At 67.6% G+C, this 18,639-nt stretch overlaps 1 protein-coding gene across 3 annotated transcripts; it reads left to right on the forward strand.

Moving 5' to 3' along the window:
- Nucleotides 1–1,855: 1,855 nt before the first annotated feature.
- On the forward strand, nt 1,856–16,666 carry GRN (granulin precursor). 3 transcript variants are annotated; one of them, XM_084615602.1, is made up of 15 exons: nt 1,856–1,986; nt 3,152–3,310; nt 4,239–4,385; nt 5,416–5,500; nt 6,038–6,150; nt 6,931–7,078; nt 7,729–7,835; nt 9,232–9,468; nt 10,021–10,257; nt 11,221–11,457; nt 12,306–12,542; nt 13,041–13,277; nt 13,835–14,071; nt 15,046–15,294; nt 15,679–16,666. In XM_084615602.1, the coding sequence occupies exons 2-15, from the start codon at nt 3,167–3,169 to the stop codon at nt 15,799–15,801; spliced, it is 2,538 nt and encodes an 845-aa protein (XP_084471728.1). In that variant the 5' UTR covers nt 1,856–1,986; nt 3,152–3,166; the 3' UTR covers nt 15,802–16,666. The 3 variants fall into 3 exon arrangements, with proteins under 3 accessions (XP_084471728.1, XP_084471727.1, XP_084471729.1); XM_084615601.1 differs by lacking the exon at nt 1,856–1,986 and adding an exon at nt 2,442–2,513; XM_084615603.1 differs by lacking the exons at nt 1,856–1,986; nt 9,232–9,468 and adding an exon at nt 2,442–2,513.
- The last annotated feature ends 1,973 nt before the right edge of the window (nt 16,667–18,639 follow it).

An 18,639-nucleotide genomic window follows, 5' to 3' on the forward strand; every position in this document is an offset into this window, starting at 1 on the left:
GCTGAGGTTCAGCGCACGCCCTGTTCCCACTGTGGGGTTATGAACTGTGCCCAGAGCCAGACCCGCTTTGCTGCCCCTTACCAAGCCCTCGGGGGCTCAGAAGTGACTGGGAGCTAGTTTGGTCCCCAGCTCTGCCGCTGACTGGCTGCCTGAACTTAGTGCAATCGCAGCCCCTTTCAGTGCTTCAGTTTCTCCACGTGTACAATGGGGCTCCCCCTCCTACGGCTGGGCGCTGCAGTGTGAGAACTGCCGTGAAAGGCTGCTGAGCCGACAGGACTCGCGCTCTCAGGCTCGACGATAACATCGCTGATGAGCTGGGGGGAGTTGGTTAACCACACCGTCACCCAGAGGCTTGTACCCGGGCCGGGAGGCTGTCCCCGTGGTGGCTGCTCTCCCACAAGTGCTTATCACCCCTGTCTGGCTGTGACCTGCCTCTCCAGCCTGCTGACAGGAGCGCTGGGCCAGAGGCGGGGGGAGCCAGAACCAGACTCCCAGGGCTGGCTGGCAGGCAGGAGAAAGCGTGTGGGCAGGGGGGAAGCGAGAGCACGTGGGGGCCTGCTCTGGCCAGCAGGCGTCTGACTCCCTGCCGCTCTGGTACCTGGCGCAGAGCCCTCCCTGCCTGTGCCGGTCTGTCCCCCGGTTGTTGGCATGAAGCAGCCCTGGTGCTGGGCACAGGCTCTCCAGGCTGAGTTGGGTGCTGGGAGCTGGGGGTGCAGCGTTCCAGGGGCAGCTGGTAGGAGCAGAGGGGGACTTGTGGGGTGAGAGGCCCAGTGCCAGGGGTTGCTCTCTGGCGGGAGGAGGGGATCTGGCCCTCATTTGCCCCATGAGCAAACACTGAGCTGTCGACGCGGCGGCACTGGGGCGGGTGGCAGGACAGAACTGCCTCTGCCCAGGAACGACCCTCTGCCTAGCTGCTGGGGGGCTGTCGTGCCCCAGCAGGCTGAGCCATGCCCCTTGGGCTGCAGCATGAGGTGAGGGCTGCGTGCTATCGGGGAGCCGCAGCTAAGGGTTGCGTCTCGTGGTTACAGTGCATGAGGGGAACGCGGCTAGAGGCGCATGCAGCTGCTGGGGCCTGGAGCCAGGTGGAGGGCGGGCACATGTCTCCATGCCCATGGGCAGGGGCCGGGTGAGACGCCCCCTCCCGCCCCCGATGGAGGCAAGCAAACCCTTATCCCACCGGCCCAGTGCCAGGGGTTGCTCTGCGGGGGCAGAGGAGAGCCTGTAGGGCCCTGTGCTTTGCTGGTGGGTGGGGCGACTGGGAGCAGGATGGGACAAGGATTCCCTGGCTGCATGGAGTGAAACTCCCTGGGCTCTGGTGGGCTGGCGGGGGGGCGTGCTCTGGGCAGCGCAGGAGCTGTGGGACCATTGTCAGGCCAGGTCCAGCCAATGCTGGGGCTCCGGTTCCAGGATCAAGAGCACCGGGGAGCGGGGGAGATCGGGGAGATGAGTCGTGGCTCCGGCCCAGGCCTGCTCCCCACTATCCCGCCCCCCCCCACCCGTCTCTGAGGGGCTTTCTGGGGCGGGTGGGATCTTCCCAAGGGGCTGAGCGACGCCTGCCCCACTGTTCAGGGCTTGTCTCTTGAATTTAGGCAGGTGGAGTTGTTCCTCGCCTGACCCAGTGGGCACTTGACGCTGCCTGCCATTGGGGGGCACCATGAACACAGGGCAGGGGGAGGCTGTGATTCCCCCCCCCCCCCCCAGTTCTGTCCGGGAGACACCTGCACCGAGCAAATTGCAGCTGCCCCTCCCTGCCGGCAGGCGTGCAGGTGTGAGCACTTCCCCGGGCTGCAGTGGTGCTGCAGGACCTCCCCCGGCACACTGCCCGCCCACAGCCCCTCTCAGCACCGCCCTGGCCTCAGTACAGACCCTGCCTGCCTAGCCGGCCTGCAGGTCCCTGCCGTGCGTACACGTGAGACCCATGGCTGAGTGGCAGTGGGCCCGGTTCACCCAGGTCGACTCCAGAGTCCCCTGCAGCAGCCAGGGAGCGTGAGTAGCCCCTTCCAGCCCGAACGTCCCGGAGCAGAAGGAATGAGCTGCCCGGCCTCTCCCTGGCCGGGGTCATGGGCCTCGCCAGCTCACAGCAGGGCAGGAGAGGGCTGTCGGGCCAGAATAGGACTCCAGAGTCCTGGCTCTGTGTTCTAACCACTGGCCAACGCTGCTGGAGCTCAAAGGGGCTGTGAAGCCGGGGAGGACGGGCCAGACATGTCTCCGACAGGCCCAGCTGCTTCCCAAGCTGCTGTGCCCTGATACACGGCTTGCATTTCCGCCTCTCTGCTGCATCCGTGTTTCTGCTGGCCTGTGGCCAGATCCCCACTGGGGCCGCAGCGCTGGGGGAGGGGGCCAGGCTGGAGATCTGGGTGGAAGCTCTTATCAGCCTGGACTTTGTGCCGTGGGGCTGGTTTGGTCACTGATCCCCTCCCAGAGCTGGTTCCCAACAGCAAGGGGGCGGAGGCTGCATGCCAGGGCCTAGCCCGCCAGCTGAACCCTGCATCGCGCCAGCGGCTCTGAGCAGCGTAAGGCGCCTGTGCAGCCTGCGGGGGCTTTCCCTGGGCGCGGTTGAGCACTGTGGGACGGGCACGAGGCAGTGTCACAAGGGGGGCAGCTGCCGTGCTGGTGGGTCCCAGCCGGAGGGGGGCAGGAGGGACCACACCTGAACCACAGCCCCCACCCCAGCACTGGGATCTGCTGGTCCGGCCAGGTGCAGCTGTGGGGTCACCGCCGCGGCCAGGGCCCTCACCTAGAAGCAGGCTGGTGCCAGAGAACAGCTCTCAGAGCGGGTGGGGGGCCCTGGCTGGGGAAGTGGCCTGCTGCATTAGCCGGAGGGGTGGGGCTGGGGCTGGTGTTGTGGCTGTTTTTGTGCAGTGGGGTCTCCTGGTTCAGGGGTGTGGGAAAAGGTAAGTACTTACCCCCATTTTACAGATGGGGAAACTGAGGCACAGAGGCAGGTGAATGATTCTGCTTGTCCCCGGCTGCACAGCATGTCGGGAGCAGAGCCAGGGACAGAACCAAGGAGTTCTGCTTCCCTACCCCCGGCTGCGTCTGGGGTCCTGCCTAGCCCCACAGCCAGCTGGCGGCTCAGGGTTAAAGCCAGGTGCCCCAGGAAACATGGTGGAGTGAGGCGTCTGAGCAGCTGTTGGCTGGTCCCTCGCAGGGTCTCTCCCCAAGGATGTGGTCGCTCGTGCCATTGTGGCTGGCGCTGTCTGGAGCAGTGACCTCCCTGCGGTGCCCCGATGGCCGGGTGTGCCAGGGGCTTGATGTCTGCTGCCGGGATCCCGGAGGGGATGGCTATGCCTGCTGCCCACCGTCTCTGGTGAGTGTCTGCGTCACATCCCTGGCGAGGGCTGGAGGGGTCGCTATGGGCGGTGAAGGTCTCTCAGAGCCAGCCGCTCTGGCCTGCGTGGAGTGAGCTCGCTGGGTCTCTGGCCAGTGCCCCAGCTGGCACGACGCTGCAGGGCCTGAGCTGCTCTCGTGGCTGGGGGTGTGGAGGGAGTCGCTCCTGGGGACGGGAGGAAGAGCCCGGGGTGGGGCGGGCGGGAGCATTGTCGTAACCCAGATCCCTAGCGGAAGCCTTGCAGAACCTGGCTGTGATTAACTGCCCTGCTTGCCTCATCTGCTGTCCCACCCCGCGCTGCCAGGAGCCTGTAGTTAACCCTCCTCCACCGGGTGCTGAGGCCCTTCCCTCATGTGGGGAGGGGGGGGGGGGATCCAGTCCCTTTGTGCCCTCTGGAGCAGCCTGGGCCCACTGTCTGGGAGTGAACAGGACCCCCTGCCCTGAGCTCTGCGTGCTGGGGGGCAGACCCTGGTCTATACACCAGGGCAAAACCCCCCAGCCAAAAATGGGTAGAAACTGCCGAAACTCAGGGGTCTCCTGCCCTGTCGCAGGTGCCCCGGGCAGAGCTGGGCCCCCAACCGGGCCAGTTAAGGGGAAGGGACCTGCCCGCCAGCACCCTCCTGGTTGCGCTGGTGCCCGACGTGGAAAGCAGAGATGTCTGTGCCGGGTGCCCTTCCCAGCCCAGGCTGTGAGCGCTTGCTGTACGTCTCCCCCGCTGAGAGCCCGGCACCCCTGGGGTGGGATCTGGGGGTGTTTGAGGGTCTGCTCAAGGCAGTTTAGTCTGGCTGCTCCCAAGCCATGACTCAGCCCCCCTGCTCTGACCAGGAGCCAGCGGGTGGTTTTGGGGGGCCATTGTGCTCTGGGCTCCCGGCATTGCATCCCTCTCACCCTCTGCCTCCTCCACCAGGGCTCCTCGCACTCCGTGCCTATGACCCAGGCCAGCAGCGTGGCCAAGCCTGCCGGGACCGTGTGCCCCGATGGTACCTGGTGCCCCGTGGAACACAGCTGCCTGCGCACGTCGGCCGGCTCCTTCAGCTGCTGCCCATTGTCAGAGGTAAGTGCCTTGCCCAGGGGGTGGGGGTCTCCGTGGGTTTGCTGTCCAGCTTGTTCTTGGGACGTGAGCGGCCGTACCCACAGTCCCAGGGTGGGCTGCTGGGCTGGCCCATACTCCCCAGAGAGCTTCCTGGCCAGCTGCCAGGCTGGTTCAGACCCTGCCTGTAGGCAGGGTGTGGGGAGAGGGGTCTCCCCTGGGGGTCAGTGGAAATACCTTCCACCCAGGGCATAGTCACACTGTGGAACTCCCTGCTGCAGGGAGGCCAAGAAGGGATTGGCTGTTCCTGTGGGTCCATGGGACACTCCGAGTTGTCACCATTGCCGTTAGCGAGGACGGGAGCTCAGACCTCCTCCTTCGGGGCTTCAGCCTGACTCAGATTAGGATGAGGCATTCCGGGCTGGCTGGGGAGGGGGAGCAGATTATACTACATCTGCTACTGTGGGGCTTCTTGGTTCACCTGGAGCTGGCCCCTGCGGAAGACAGGACATGGGGCTGGGTGGCCCGTGGTGCCTATGTGGGAGTAGAGGGCATGGGGGCGGTACAGTGCCGGGAGTTACCAGCTGCAGAATGGATTGTAGTGCATGGCTCTGGCTCTCCCTGGTCCTGAAAACTCCTGCTTGGCCACAGGCTGGGTGTTTTCCTTTACCTCCCCCCGTCCGTAGCCCAGGGGGGCAGTGTTTATTCTGGCCTGGGGGAAGCAGCATTCTCCGGTGCTTAGAACTGGGGGTCTCAGGATTCCTGGGTTCTGTTCCCCATCCTCTTCCACTGAGTTCTGTCCCCTCACTGTGCCTCAGTTTCCCCATCTGTGTGTGTGTGTGTGTGGGGGGGGGAAATGTTGGGGTCAAGGGGTCGGAGCTGCTTGGTGCTGGTGTCCATCTGCCTCGGGTGCATTCCCGTGGCCCATGTGGCTGCACCCAGCCACTGTCCCCTGTCCCAGGGTTCAGGGTGCTGGGATATGCTGCAGCAGCCCCTCCCCTCTGCCCCGTGGCTGTCTGGGCCGCCCAGAGCCATCTCCTTTGTCTCTCCTCAGGCCGTCGCCTGTGCCGACAGGCATCGCTGCTGCCCCCAGGGGTCCCACTGCAGTGCCGACGGCAAATCCTGCTTTGTGTTCCCAGGTATGGGGTCGGGGGGGACCGGCGTGACCTCCGGGTGTCCGGGGCCCCAGCGTCCGAGTGTGGCTGCTGCATGACACAAGGGGACCCTGTTGGCACTTCCAGCCTCTGCCTCTGGCCCCGGGTCTGGTGCCGACCGGGCTCTGCCCGATGCCAGGGGCTCTGCCCAATGCCAGGAGCTTTGCCCAGTGCCCAGCGGCTCATGGCGGCCACGCCACATGCCTGGCTGCACTGGTGTGGGAGGGTTTGGCTTCTAGTCCTCCAGCTGTTGGATTGTGGGGGGCAGGGTCTATAGCAGGGGCGTTCCCATCGCACTGGGGGCAGGGGCTCGTGGATTCCCCTACCCGGGCCCCAGTGGGTCTTGGACTCCCCTGGGGAGGGCCCTGGAGCAAGAGAATCCAGCTGGCACCTGCTGGTGGAGCTGCTTGCTTGCCCAGGTGGTGCCTGCCGAGTGGCCTCTGCCTGTGGGCGAGGGGCTGAGGGCAGGGCTGCCCTGGCTTCTCCCTGCTGAGTGCCAGGCGCTGGTCACGCTCTTGGCAGGTCTCCCGGCCGCTGATGCTGTCCAGTGCCCTGATGGCGAATCAGAGTGTCCCAATGAGTCCACCTGCTGCATGATGCCCACTGGCTCCTGGGGGTGCTGCCCCATGCCACAGGTACCGGGTGGCAGGAAGAGGGCTCTGGGGGTGTGTGCAGGGAGCTCAGGGCTGGGATATAGGGAACGTTGAGGAGATGGGCTGGGATGCAGGGGGCTGTGGGTCGGCTTGGGGGCAAAGCTGGGGTACAGGGGGCCGTGGGTGGGTGGGTGTCAGGGCTGGGATATGAGGGTCCGTGGGTTGACTGGGGGGACAGGGGTCAGGCCAGGATACACAGGGCTCAGGGGGACGTGGGGCGGCAGGGGTGGGATACAGGAGGCTGTGAGTCAGCTGGGGGAGCAGGGTGGGTCTGGGACACCAGGGGGGCAGGGGTGGGGCTGGGATACAGGGGGCTCTGGGTTGGCAGGGGGTGGGACTGGGATAGAGGGTTCTGTGGGTCAGCTGTGGAGGCAGGGGTGGGGCTGGGATACAGGGGGCCTGGGCTGACAGGGGGGTGGGGCTGGGATGCAGGGGGCCGTGGGTTGGCAGGTGGCAGGGCTGGGATACAGGGGGCCGTGGGTTGGCAGGTGGCAGGGCTGGGATACAGGGGGCTATGGGCTGGTATGGGGGGCAGGCTGGTATACGGGGGGCTGTGGGTCGGTGGGGGGGCAGGGCTGGTATACAGGGGGCCATGGGTCAGGGCTGGTTCTGGGGCAGCTGTGCCAAGCCAGGGCGAGGCGCTGGTGTGAGAGGTGCTGGGGGTCGACCTGGGTGCCGTGTGGTCGAGGTGGGGGGCCAGGGAGGGAGCTGGCGGGGTTGCTGGCTCCCTCTCTGCTCTGCCACGTCTCGTGTCTCTGGCAGGCCGCGTGCTGCGTGGACAAGGTGCACTGCTGCCCCCATGCCAGCACCTGCGACCTGGAACATGCCCGCTGCCTCTCAGCCGCCGGCGAGCAGCCCCTGGGCAGCAAGGTGCCGGCCCAGAAGCGTGCGCCATGGCAGGGAGTGCCAGGTATGGCACGGCCAGGGGGTGGGGAGCGGTCCCACGGGCTGCTCGGCCCCACGTGTGGGGGTCCCGGGGCGCAGGCTGGGGGGGCGGGGCTCACCGTGCCATGTGGTGCCCTCTGTGTCGGGCCTGCACCCTGGCTGGAGGAGTGAGCTAGCCCCTTGTCTAGGGCGCGCTGTGCTACAGGGGCTTCCCCTGCCCCGCATCGTCATGGAAGACGCTCGTTACAGGGCTGCTCGGGCAGCAGAGACGGCCCTGGGATCCTGGGGGCGAGGTGGGGGCGTGTCGTACACCCAGGGGCTGCTTCCCTTCCTGTGCACTGTTAAACAGCAAGCAGGCTGCCCCCAGAGGTGGCTGCATTGCAGTGGTGGGTGTGTACATTCAGTAGGACACCCCCTCAGCTTCTCTGGGAAGAGGAGTTGGATACAGGGGTCACCGGCTGTCCCCAGAGCCGGGTTGAGAGCTCACCTTACGGGGAGGCACAGCCCCCATGGTAGGAGGTGACCCCAAGCCTGCTCCTGGGGCCCTGCCTGCAGCCGGGGCAGAGGCCTGTGGGGTGGCAGGTGCTGTCAGGGCCCTGGTGGGGCAGCTGGGGGGGTGGGGGAGGGCTTGGTTGGTCTGTGCCCCCCTGACCTTGCTTCCCCTGCCCTCCCCAGCCTCATTTATCATGATCACCTGCCCCGGCCACCAGTCAGCGTGTCCGGATGGCACCACCTGCTGCCAGCTGCCCACCAGCCAGGACGGCTGCTGCCCACTGCAGAATGTGAGTGAGGATGGGGCGGGCAGGGCAGGACGTGGGTTACGAGTTACCCCTCCCAGGGTATTCTGTGAGCTGCCTGTTCCCTCTGCCCCTCCTCCTGGTGTCCTAGGGCAGCCAGGAGCCTCCCATGACTTGGGATGTCTGTGCCCCACTGCAGGCGCCAGCCCCTTTCGGATTGACGCCTGCCCCGTGGCACAGAAGTGCTGCGGAGTCCGGTCTGGCATCCTGCGCCCCTGGGCAGGTGAAATCCGGCCCCCGCTACAACGCGGCCCAGGGGGTGGTGATGCACCAGGCCTGTGGAGAGGAGAGAGCCCGGCCTGGGGGAGGGGAGTGGGCTGGGGGGGCACCCCTGGGTGGGCATCACGCTGCACAGAACAGGGCGTCTGGCAGTCTGCGTCATGTCTTAGCGTGCGGCTGGCCAGGCTCTGCTCCTGCTGGTCTCCTGCCTTGGACTGGCACCAGCGATCTGCCCACACAGCCGCCGCCTCTGGTATCTGCCCCAGACTGATGCCAGTGCTGAGCCTCGGGGGCCAGGTTCACACCGTGCTAGGCAGGCAGGTTCCCTCAGGCCTGCTCTGAGCATGTCCCAGCTCCTAAGGGCCCCTCTCAGAAGTTCATTGTTGGGCTGCGTCCCCTAGCTGGTCCCCCCAGCAGTGGCTGCATTGCAGGGCTGCTGGGGGCTGGGTGTGCCCAGAGAAGACGCTGTAGAAATGGCTGGGGCCTAGGGGGCCCTGCCAGCCAAGTTCCTGCCTGAGGGAGGGGCTGGCGGCTACCTTGGCGCTGAGCCCCTGGGGGACATCCCCCACCGCACCAGTGGTTGGCTGCCCCGGAGCTGGATTTGCCTGCCCCGGGGCCCTGGCCATACAGTGGGTCTAACCGGGCATGGGTTCTTCCCCGGCACTCCAGGCCGTCTGCTGCAGCGATCGCCTGCACTGCTGCCCCCCCGGGGGGTCCCCAGAGGTGGATGGCGGTGGTGGGGCTGGGGGTCGGGGCTGGGGGGGGCGGGGGCCAGCAGTGGATGGCAGTGGTGGGGCTGTGTGTCGGGTTTGGGGAGGGCCCCCAGCGGAGGATGGGGGTGGTGGGGCTGGGGGGGCGGGGGCCAGCAGTGGATGGGGGTGGTGGGGCTGTGGGTTGGGTTTGGGGAGGGCCCCCAGCCGTGGATAGCGGTGGTGGGGCTGGGGGTCGGGGCTGGGGGGGGGCACCCCAGCAGTAGATGGCAGTGGGGGGGCGGGGGCCAGCAGTGGATGGCAGTGGTGGGGCTGTGTGTCGGGTTTGGGGGGGCGGGGGCCAGCAGTGGATGGCGGTGGTGGGGCTGGGGGTCGGGGCTGGGGGTGTCCAGCGGAGTAAGTGGGGGGTGGATGTTGTCATCACACATGCTGAGTCTCCTCCCCCCGCCCAGGCCGTGTGCTGCCAGGACCACGTCCATTGCTGTCCCAAGGGGTACACCTGCGACCCGGCGGGGGGCAGTTGCCACCCGCCCACCGCCCCCGTCCCCTGGCTGGAGAAAACCCCGGCGCGGGTGCGAGCGCCCTCTGCTGGCCGGGACGTGCAGTGCGACGAGCAGACCAGCTGTCCTGAGGGCAGCACCTGCTGCAGGCTGGCCACCGGGGACTGGGGCTGCTGCCCCCTGGAGGAGGTGGGTCGGAGCGCAGGCTACAGGACACAGTCGGCACTGAGGGGTGACCAGCAGAGGACGGGAACGGTGGGGCTGCGGGTCGGGTTTGGGGGGGGGGTCCCCAGTGGTGGATGGGGGCTGCGGTTCGGGTTTGGGGGGGTCCCCAGTGGTGGATGGGGGCTGCGGGTCGGGTATGGGGGGGGTCCCCAGTGGTGGATGGGGGTGGTGGGGCTGCGGGTCGGGGCTGGGGAGGGTGGGGGTCAACAGTGGATGGCAGTGGTGGGGCTGTGGGTTGGGTTTGGGGAGGGCCCCCAGCGGAGGATGGGGGTGGTGTGGCTGCTGGTCTGGTTTGGGGGGGGTCCCCAGCGGTGGATGGGGGTGGTGGGGCTGGGCGTTGGGGGGGGCCCCCAGCGGTGGATGGGGGTGGTGGGGCTGCTGGTCTGGTTTGGGGGGGGTGGGGGCCAGCAGTGGATAGCGGTGGTGGGGCTGGGGGTCGGGGCTGGGGGTGTCCAGCGGAGTAAGTGGGGGGTGGATGTTGTCATCACACATGCTGAGTCTCCTCCCCCCGCCCAGGCCGTGTGCTGCCAGGACCACGTCCATTGCTGCCCCAAGGGGTACACCTGCGACCCGGCGGGGGGCAGCTGCCACCCGCCCGCCGCCCCTGTCCCCTGGCTGGAGAAAACCCCGGCGCGGGTGCGAGCGCCCTCTGCTGGCCGGGACGTGCAGTGCGACGAGCAGACCAGCTGTCCTGAGGGCAGCACCTGCTGCAGGCTGGCCACCGGGGACTGGGGCTGCTGCCCCCTGGAGGAGGTGGGTCGGAGCGCAGGCTACAGGACATGGTCAGCACTGAGGGGTGACCAGCAGAGGACGGGAACGGTGGGGCTGCGGGTCGGGTTTGGGGGGGGTCCCCAGTGGTGGATGGGGGTGGTGGGGCAGGGGGTTGGGGGGGGGCCCAGCGGTGGATGTGGGTGGTGTGGCTGCAGGTCGGGTTTGGGGGGGACCCAGCCGTAGATGGTGGTGGTGGGCCTGGGGGTCGGGGCTGGAGGGGGTGGGGGCCAGCAGTGGATGGGGGTGGTGGGGCTGTGGGTCGGGTTTGGGGAGGGCCCCCAGCCGTGGATAGCAGTGGTGGGGCTGGGGGTCGGGGCTGGGGGGCCCCCAGTGGAGATGGCTAGAGGTGGGGCTGGGGGTTGGGGGGGGGCCCCCAGCGGTGGATGGGGGTGGTGGGGCTGCTGGTCTGGTTTGGGGGGGGGGTGGGGGCCAGCAGTGGATGGCGGTGGTGGGGCTGTGTGTCGGGTTTGGGGGGGGGCCCCCAGCGGAGGATGGGGGTGGTGGGGCTGTGGGTTGGGTTTGGGGAGGGCCCCCAGCCGTGGATAGCGGTGGTGGGGCTGGCGGTCGGGGCTGGGGGGGGGGTCACCCCAGCAGTAGATGGCGGTGGTGGGGCTGGGGGGGCGGGGGCCAGCAGTGGATGGCAGCGGTGGGGCTGTGTGTCGGGTTGTGGGGGGCCCCCAGCGGAGGATGGGGGTGGTGGGGCTGCAGGTGGGGGCTGGGGAGGGCCCCAAGCGGAGGATGGGGGTGGTGTGGCTGCTGGTCTGGTTTGGGGGGGGCCCCCAGCGGTGGATGGGGGTGGTGGGGCTGCTGGTCTGGTTTGGGGGGGGTGGGGGCCAGCAGTGGATAGCGGTGGTGGGGCTGGGGGTCGGGGCTGGGGGTGTCCAGCGGAGTAAGTGGGGGGTGGATGTTGTCATCACACATGCTGAGTCTCCTCCCCCCGCCCAGGCCGTGTGCTGCCAGGACCACGTCCATTGCTGCCCCAAGGGGTACACCTGCGACCCGGCGGGGGGCAGCTGCCACCCGCCCGCTGCCCCTGTCCCCTGGCTGGAGAAAACCCCGGCGCGGGTGCGAGCGCCCTCTGCTGGCCGGGACGTGCAGTGCGACGAGCAGACCAGCTGTCCTGAGGGCAGCACCTGCTGCAGGCTGGCCACCGGGCACTGGGGCTGCTGCCCCCTGGAGGAGGTGGGTCGGAGCGCAGGCTACAGGACACGGTCAGCACTGAGGGGTGACCAGCAGAGGACGGGAACGGTGGGGCTGCGGGTCGGGTTTGGGGGGGGTCCCCAGTGGTGGATGGGGGTGGTGGGGCTGGGGGTTGGGGGGGGCCCAGCGGTGGATGTGGGTGGTGTGGCTGCAGGTCGGGTTTGGGGGGGAGCCAGCCGTAGATGGCGGTGGTGGGCCTGGGGGTCGGGGCTGGAGGGGGTGGGGGCCAGCAGTGGATGGGGGTGGTGGGGCTGTGGGTCGGGTTTGGGGAGGGCCCCCAGCCGTGGATAGCAGTGGTGGGGCTGGGGGTCGGGGCTAGGGGGCCCCCAGTGGAGATGGCTAGAGGTGGGGCTGGGGGTTGGGGGGGGGCCCCCAGCGGTGGATGGGGGTGGTGGGGCTGCTGGTCTGGTTTGGGGGGGGTGGGGGCCAGCAGTGGATGGCGGTGGTGGGGCTGTGTGTCGGGTTTGGGGGGGGGCCCCCAGCGGAGGATGGGGGTGGTGGGGCTGTGGGTTGGGTTTGGGGAGGGCCCCCAGCCGTGGATAGCGGTGGTGGGGCTGGCGGTCGGGGCTGGGGGGGGGGCACCCCAGCAGTAGATGGCGGTGGTGGGGCTGGGGGGGCGGGGGCCAGCAGTGGATGGCAGCGGTGGGGCTGTGTGTCGGGTTGGGGGGGGCCCCCAGCGGAGGATGGCGGTGGTGGGGCTGGGGGTCGGGTTTGGGGGGGGCCCCCAGCTGTGGATGGCGGTGGTGGGGGTCGGGGCTGGGGGTGTCCAGCGGAGTAAGTGGAGGGTGGATGTTGTCATCACACATGCTGAGTCTCCTCCCCCCGCCCAGGCCGTGTGCTGCCAGGACCACGTCCATTGCTGCCCCAAGGGGTACACCTGCGACCCGGCGGGGGGCAGCTGCCACCCGCCCGCCGCCCCCGTCCCCTGGCTGGAGAAAACCCCGGCGCGGGTGCGAGCGCCCTCTGCTGGCCAGGACGTGCAGTGCGACGAGCAGACCAGCTGTCCTGAGGGCAGCACCTGCTGCAGGCTGGCCACCGGGCACTGGGGCTGCTGCCCCCTGGAGGAGGTGGGTCGGAGCGCAGGCTACAGGACACAGTCGGCACTGAGGGGTGACCAGCAGAGGACGGGAACGGTGGGGCTGCGGGTCGGGTTTGGGGGGGGGGTCCCCAGTGGTGGATGGGGGCTGCGGGTCGGGTATGGGGGGGGTCCCCAGTGGTGGATGGGGGTGGTGGGGCTGCGGGTCGGGGCTGGGGAGGGTGGGGGCCAACAGTGGATGGCAGTGGTGGGGCTGTGGGTTGGGTTTGGGGAGGGCCCCCAGCGGAGGATGGGGGTGGTGTGGCTGCTGGTCTGGTTTGGGGGGGGTCCCCAGCGGTGGATGGGGGTGGTGGGGCTGGGCGTTGGGGGGGGCCCCCAGCGGTGGATGGGGGTGGTGGGGCTGCTGGTCTGGTTTGGGGGGGGGTGGGGGCCAGCAGTGGATAGCGGTGGTGGGGCTGGGGGTGTCCAGCGGAGTAAGTGGGGGGTGGATGTTGTCATCACACATGCTGAGTCTCCTCCCCCCGCCCAGGCCGTGTGCTGCCAGGACCACGTCCATTGCTGCCCCAAGGGGTACACCTGCGACCCGGCGGGGGGCAGCTGCCACCCGCCCGCTGCCCCTGTCCCCTGGCTGGAGAAAACCCCGGCGCGGGTGCGAGCGCCCTCTGCTGGCCGGGACGTGCAGTGCGACGAGCAGACCAGCTGTCCTGAGGGCAGCACCTGCTGCAGGCTGGCCACCGGGGACTGGGGCTGCTGCCCCTTGCCGGAGGTGCGGAGCGGAGGGAGGTTGTCCCTGGCAGCGCTGCCCTTAGCTTAGGTCTTGGAGCAGTGCTTCTCGGACTGTGGGTCGGGAACCAGTTTCAATGGGGTTGCCAGGGCTGGCTTCGACTTTCTAGGGCCATGGGCCTGAGCTAAAGCCTGGGGGTGGTAGGGCTCAGGTTACAGGCCCCCTGCCTGGGGCTGCAGCCCTTGAGCTTCCACCCCCTGTCCCTCCCAGCGGAGGAGGGGAGTGGTGGGGCTGCGGGTTGGCGTTGTGGGGGGCACGCAGCGGAGGAGGGGAGTGGTGAGGCTGCGGGGTGGGGGGCACGCAGCGGAGGAGCGGAGTGGTGGGGCTGCGGGGTGGGGGGCACGCAGCGGAGGAGCGGAGTGGTGGGGCTGCGGGTTGGTGTTGGGGGGGGTGCGCAGCAGAGGAGGGGAGTGGTGGGCCTGTGGGTCGGGGTTGGGGGGGCAGGCACACAGTGGGAGGGGATGGGGGGCGCCCAATGGAGGAGTTGGAAGGGCGGATGCGTGTTGTGGTCACGCGCGCTGTCTCTTTCCCCTGCCCAGGCCGTGTGCTGCCAGGACCACGTCCATTGCTGCCCCAAGGGACACACGTGCGACCCGGTGGGGGGCAGCTGCCAGCAGGCCCTGCTCTCTGTGCCCTGGGCACCCAAGGCTCCAGCACACGTTCCTGGCGCCGCCCAGAGCAGAGGTGTGAAGTGCAACCAGACAGTCAGCTGCGAGGACGGGCAGACCTGCTGCAAGAGCGAGACGGGCACCTGGGCCTGCTGCCATCTGCCGAATGTGAGGGCAGGGCGGGGGGCTGTGCCCATCTCCTGGGCGTGCAGGCGCACGGCCCACCCCTGCCACTAGGTGTCCCTGCCAGGCTTCTTCAGTGCCAAGGGGTGCCGGGGGCAAGGTGAGGCCCCGGCTCCTCACAGCCATGTTTGTGCCCTGTGGCTGCGCTGTGCCCCACCTCGCCCCTTGGCCTGAAGAAGGATGTCTTCAGGGCTTAGAGAAGGTGTGAGCCAGGACTCCTGGGTTCTCTTCCTGGCTCTGGCAAGGGCTTGGGGTCCGGTGGGTTAGAGCAATGGTTTTCAAACTGGGTCATGACCAGAAGTGGGTCATGGAATGTCGGGCATTGGGTCATGGCGGCTCTGGTCAGCACCGCTGGCCAGGCCGTTAACAGCCCCACTGGTGATGCTGCCCGGCTCAGGCAGGCTAGTGCCTACCTGTTGACACCGCGCTGCACCCCCAAGTGGCCAGCAGCAGGTCCGGCTCCTAGGCGGGGGGGCCACGGGGCTTCACCTGCTGCCCCTCCCCCAAGCACGGCTGCGCACGGCCAATGGGAGCTGGGGGAGGGCAGTGCCTGTGGGCGAGAGCTGCATGGAGCTGCTTGCGCGCCTCTGCCTAGGAGCCGACCGGCTGCTGGCCGCTTCCGGGGCGCAGCGCGGTGCCAGGAGAGGCAGGAAGCCTCTGAGCTCCCCCAAAGCCCTCACCCCTGCACCCCAACCCTCTGAGTCCCTCCCAAACCCCTCATCCCTAGTTTGGGTGGGTCACGGGCATCAACAATTTTCTTCAACTGGGTCACCAGAAACAAAGTTGGAAACCCTCTGGGTTAGTCTGTGTGTGGGGAGGGCAGTGGGGTCTGGTGGGTTAGAGTGGCGGTGGGAGGGGTCAGGAGCCAGGACGCCTGGGTTCTGCCCTGGGTGATGCCCTGTGAGCCCTGCCAGGCTGCTCTGTCTCTGCTCGGTGCTGGCTGACCGCTCTCTCCCCAGGCTGTGTGCTGTGAGGATCACCAGCACTGCTGCCCAGGGGGCTACACCTGCAACCTGGCCACGCAGAGCTGTGAGAAGCAGCAGGCTGGGCGGGTGCTGCCCGGGGCCCTGAGCCTCGTCGCCTCCCTGCTGCCCGCCAGCCCGGAGCCCAGCAACCAGGTGACCTGCGACGCCCAGCACTACTGCCGCACCCGCCAGACCTGCTGCAAGGCTGCCTCGGGCACCTGGGCTTGCTGCCCCTACTTCATGGTGAGCGACGGGAAGGGGCTGGCTGCCCCTACTTCATGGTGAGCGACGGGCAGGGGCTGGCTGCCCGCCCCAGGGCAGCACAAAGCCCTGCCTCTGACGCCTCCAACATCCGCCCAGCCCCTCCCGCCGGCTGCCTGCTCAGACCCTGGACCTCAGCCCCTCCCAGCTGCTGGCCCCCACCTGTCTGCCTGCTGTGGCCTCGGCCCCCAGTGACCAGGGCTGGAGGTCGTTCTATGGGCCAGGCCCCTGGCAGGGGAACCGGGGGAGGTTGGGGACTCTGTGACCTGCCCCATCTGCAGGGCAGCTGCTCCCTCTGCGGGGGACCCCTCTGTGCTCCAGCCCGGCTGCCCCCGGCAGACAGTAACATGCCTCATCTCTCCACAGGGCTCCTGCTGCCCCGACCAACGCCACTGCTGTCCCTGGGGCTACCGATGCTCCAGGTTGAGCCTCGACTGCAAGCGGCACTGGCCTCCACGCTGGGACGCCGGTGCCCCCTGGCTGCTGTGAGGGCACCCCTGTGCCCACACTGAGGGGGGAGTGGGGATTGCTCTGGCCCCTCAGTCTGTCTGTCTGACTTCCAGCCTCGGGGGCCTTTTCTCTGGCTGCCCCAGGACACACAGGCCCCATGCTCTGCAGGACCTGTCCCACCCAGCCCCCTGGGGCTAAGCACATGGGAGAGCGCCCCCGCCATGGGAGTTTAACCCTGGACACAGCGGTCTGGGCACATGCAGCTTCGTCCTCTGCTCCCATTGCTGCTTTCCTGCTGGGAGCTTGGAAGGTTAAGGCTCCCACCCCACTCCAGGCTCTTCTCCTTCTGTGGGGGCTTTGAGGCTGGGCTGGGCCAGGCCAGGCCCTCCTCCCCCACTGTTGGGAGCTAGGGGCTGCAGTAGGGCCTGGGAACCTGGGTTGAAGAGCAAGGCAGCTGGGCTGCTTTGCTTTCTACAGCCCCCCTTGGCATCTGTGTCTCCCCCCATTTCTCCCTGGCACTCGGGCCCCTCCCTGGGTCCTGTTGTGCTGGCTGTGAAAGCCGGGGCTGGGAAGGCTGGAAGGTGGGCACTGCAGTCTGGCTCCTGGCACTCTCCTACCCTAGTCCCTGAATGTGCGTTGCCCTGAGCTCGTGCCTGCACTGTGTCTGCTAGCCCCCCAGTGCCAGGAGTCTCTGCTGCCTGCCCAGCCCCTGCCCCCCTCACAGCTGCCCCGAGAGCCCAGGGCCAGACTGGCCCATGCCCTCTGGTCACCAGCTCCCTTGCCTCTAAGAGTGCCCCACCTGTGGCTGGGGCTTGTGCCAGGAACGGGGGCCCAGTGCCTGGTGCCATTAGGGTTGAAGTGGCTGGAAGAGAGTGAGAACCAATAAAGGGTGTGGAGGACGGTGCTGGCGTCAATCCTGTCTCCTTCCCTCTGCAAAACTTCCCCCAGCCAAGGGGACTGTGCCACCAGCGTGCACATCTCCCTGCTCACCCCAGCCTGGACTCCAGGGCCCAGCCTTGTCCTCCCTTCTCTTCCCTGTAACACAGCTGGCCTCCAGTGCTGTCCCTCCTGGCATGCAGCTGTGGCCCATCCAGCCCCGGGGGGAGCGCCAGTCCCCACTGCTGCAGTGTGGCAGGATGGGGGCCTTGGTCCAGCAGGGGTGCTGTAATGGCCCAGCTGGGCCCGAGGCATGGGCCTACTGCCTGCCCTGGGCACTGAACGGGTGCAAAGCGGCTGCTCCATGGTTCTGCTTTGCAGGAGAATGGCACAAAACTGCCTACCCCCCCTCCCCTGGGCAGCTGCCAGGTGTTACTCTGAGCCTAGATTTGCTTTAATGTCAATGGGCCAGCTGCTGTGCTGGCTGCCAGCACCCATGTGAGCTCCAGAGCAGCATTGCACAGCCACCCATTGGCTGCCTGCCTCCCCTCCCAGCTGTACCAAGCTGCTGGGGGGGCCCAGCTCCAGGCTCTTGCATTCCAGCAGGCCTTGCACCCCAACACTCTTGCTTGCACTGAGTGAGTTCCAGGCTACTCTGCAGTGACCGCCACTGAGCTGTGTGGGCCCAGCCTGGAGCGGAAACAGGCATGGGCTAGCATTGCGCAGCTGCTCACCAGCAGCTGGGAGCTGGCAGGCAGCAGGCTCGCGGCACCGCACGCATGGAGGAACCAGCCAGACACGGGCAGGAGTTGAAGGGTTTTTATATATTAATGCCATTCTAGAGAACACACAGGGGGAGGGGGGGCCCCACAGGCCAAGCTAGCCCCAGCCTCGCTCCCTGGATAAAACTCAGGGGGTTTCATGTGCAACCTGTGGGCTGAAGGGTAGGTGCCAGGGCACAGATCTGTGCCAGGCTGCCCATGGGCCTCTGCCAGTGGGAGAGTTGACAGGGTCCGGGCACAGTCACAGCTCTCCTCTCGCCTCAGAGAGAATTTCAGAAATACCAACATTAAAATCCAAGCAAACCAGGGGGGCCTGAGCCCAGCTTCCACCCCTGTGGGTCAGAGGCTGGTGTTCTAGGAACAAGGAGCGTGGGGGCCTGCACGGCCCCAGCCTGGAGCTGCTCTTGGTGGTGGGATGGGTGGGGGGCTTAGAGCTCCCTGTGTCCAACGTGGGGCGCACACTCATGCTGTGGAGAGTCAGCTGTCAAGCCTGACCAAGCCCCCTCCAATCCCCCAAGGGAGGGGTGCTGCCCATGCTAGTTCCCTGCAGCAGGCAGTTGCCAATCAAGCCTCACGGTTGAGAGCAGGGCCCCTGCCCCTCTCTGGGGCACTCGAGGGAACTGGCTGGGATCAGCCCCCCCCCCTTGCTCTGTAACATGGACAGCCCCAACAGGCTGGGAGCTGCCTGGGGCTAGAAGCTGGTTATGTATTCTACCCCTGAGTAGAATACAGCTCCCATGACCCCCAGCCTGCCACCCCCCAGGCCTCCAGCCACGCCCATGGCCAGATGATGGTGGAAGAGCCCCAGTGCTGGGCCCTGCCCGCTCCACAGAGCGATACAGCATGCTGCAGGGACTGGATGATGGGCCTGGCGGCTGTAGAGACATCTCCCCCTTGTCAAGCCTAAGGAGGTAGTGGCAAGGAGTTCCACAGGCAAATGATGCCCCAAAAAGCACAGTCCATCCCACTTCAAGGGGAGAGTGGATACAGGACACAAACAGGCCCCAGCTGAGAAGGTGACCGCAGCCGGCAGGAGTGATGGGCACAACACACCAACCCTCCACCTGGGCGCAGGCCTGAGAGAGGCACGGGGGCTGCAAGCCTCCCTCACCCGCAGGTGGGGCAGCAGCAGAAACAGGGCAAAAAGACACTAAGAGGTGAAAGTAAAAGCCACAGGTGGGTGTTTTATTCCCGAGGGATCCCCCCACCTCCTAGCAGC

This window comes from Lepidochelys olivacea (assembly GCF_965140295.1).
Source record: "Lepidochelys olivacea isolate rLepOli2 genome assembly, chromosome: 27".
Taxonomy (NCBI): Eukaryota; Metazoa; Chordata; order Testudines; family Cheloniidae; genus Lepidochelys; species Lepidochelys olivacea.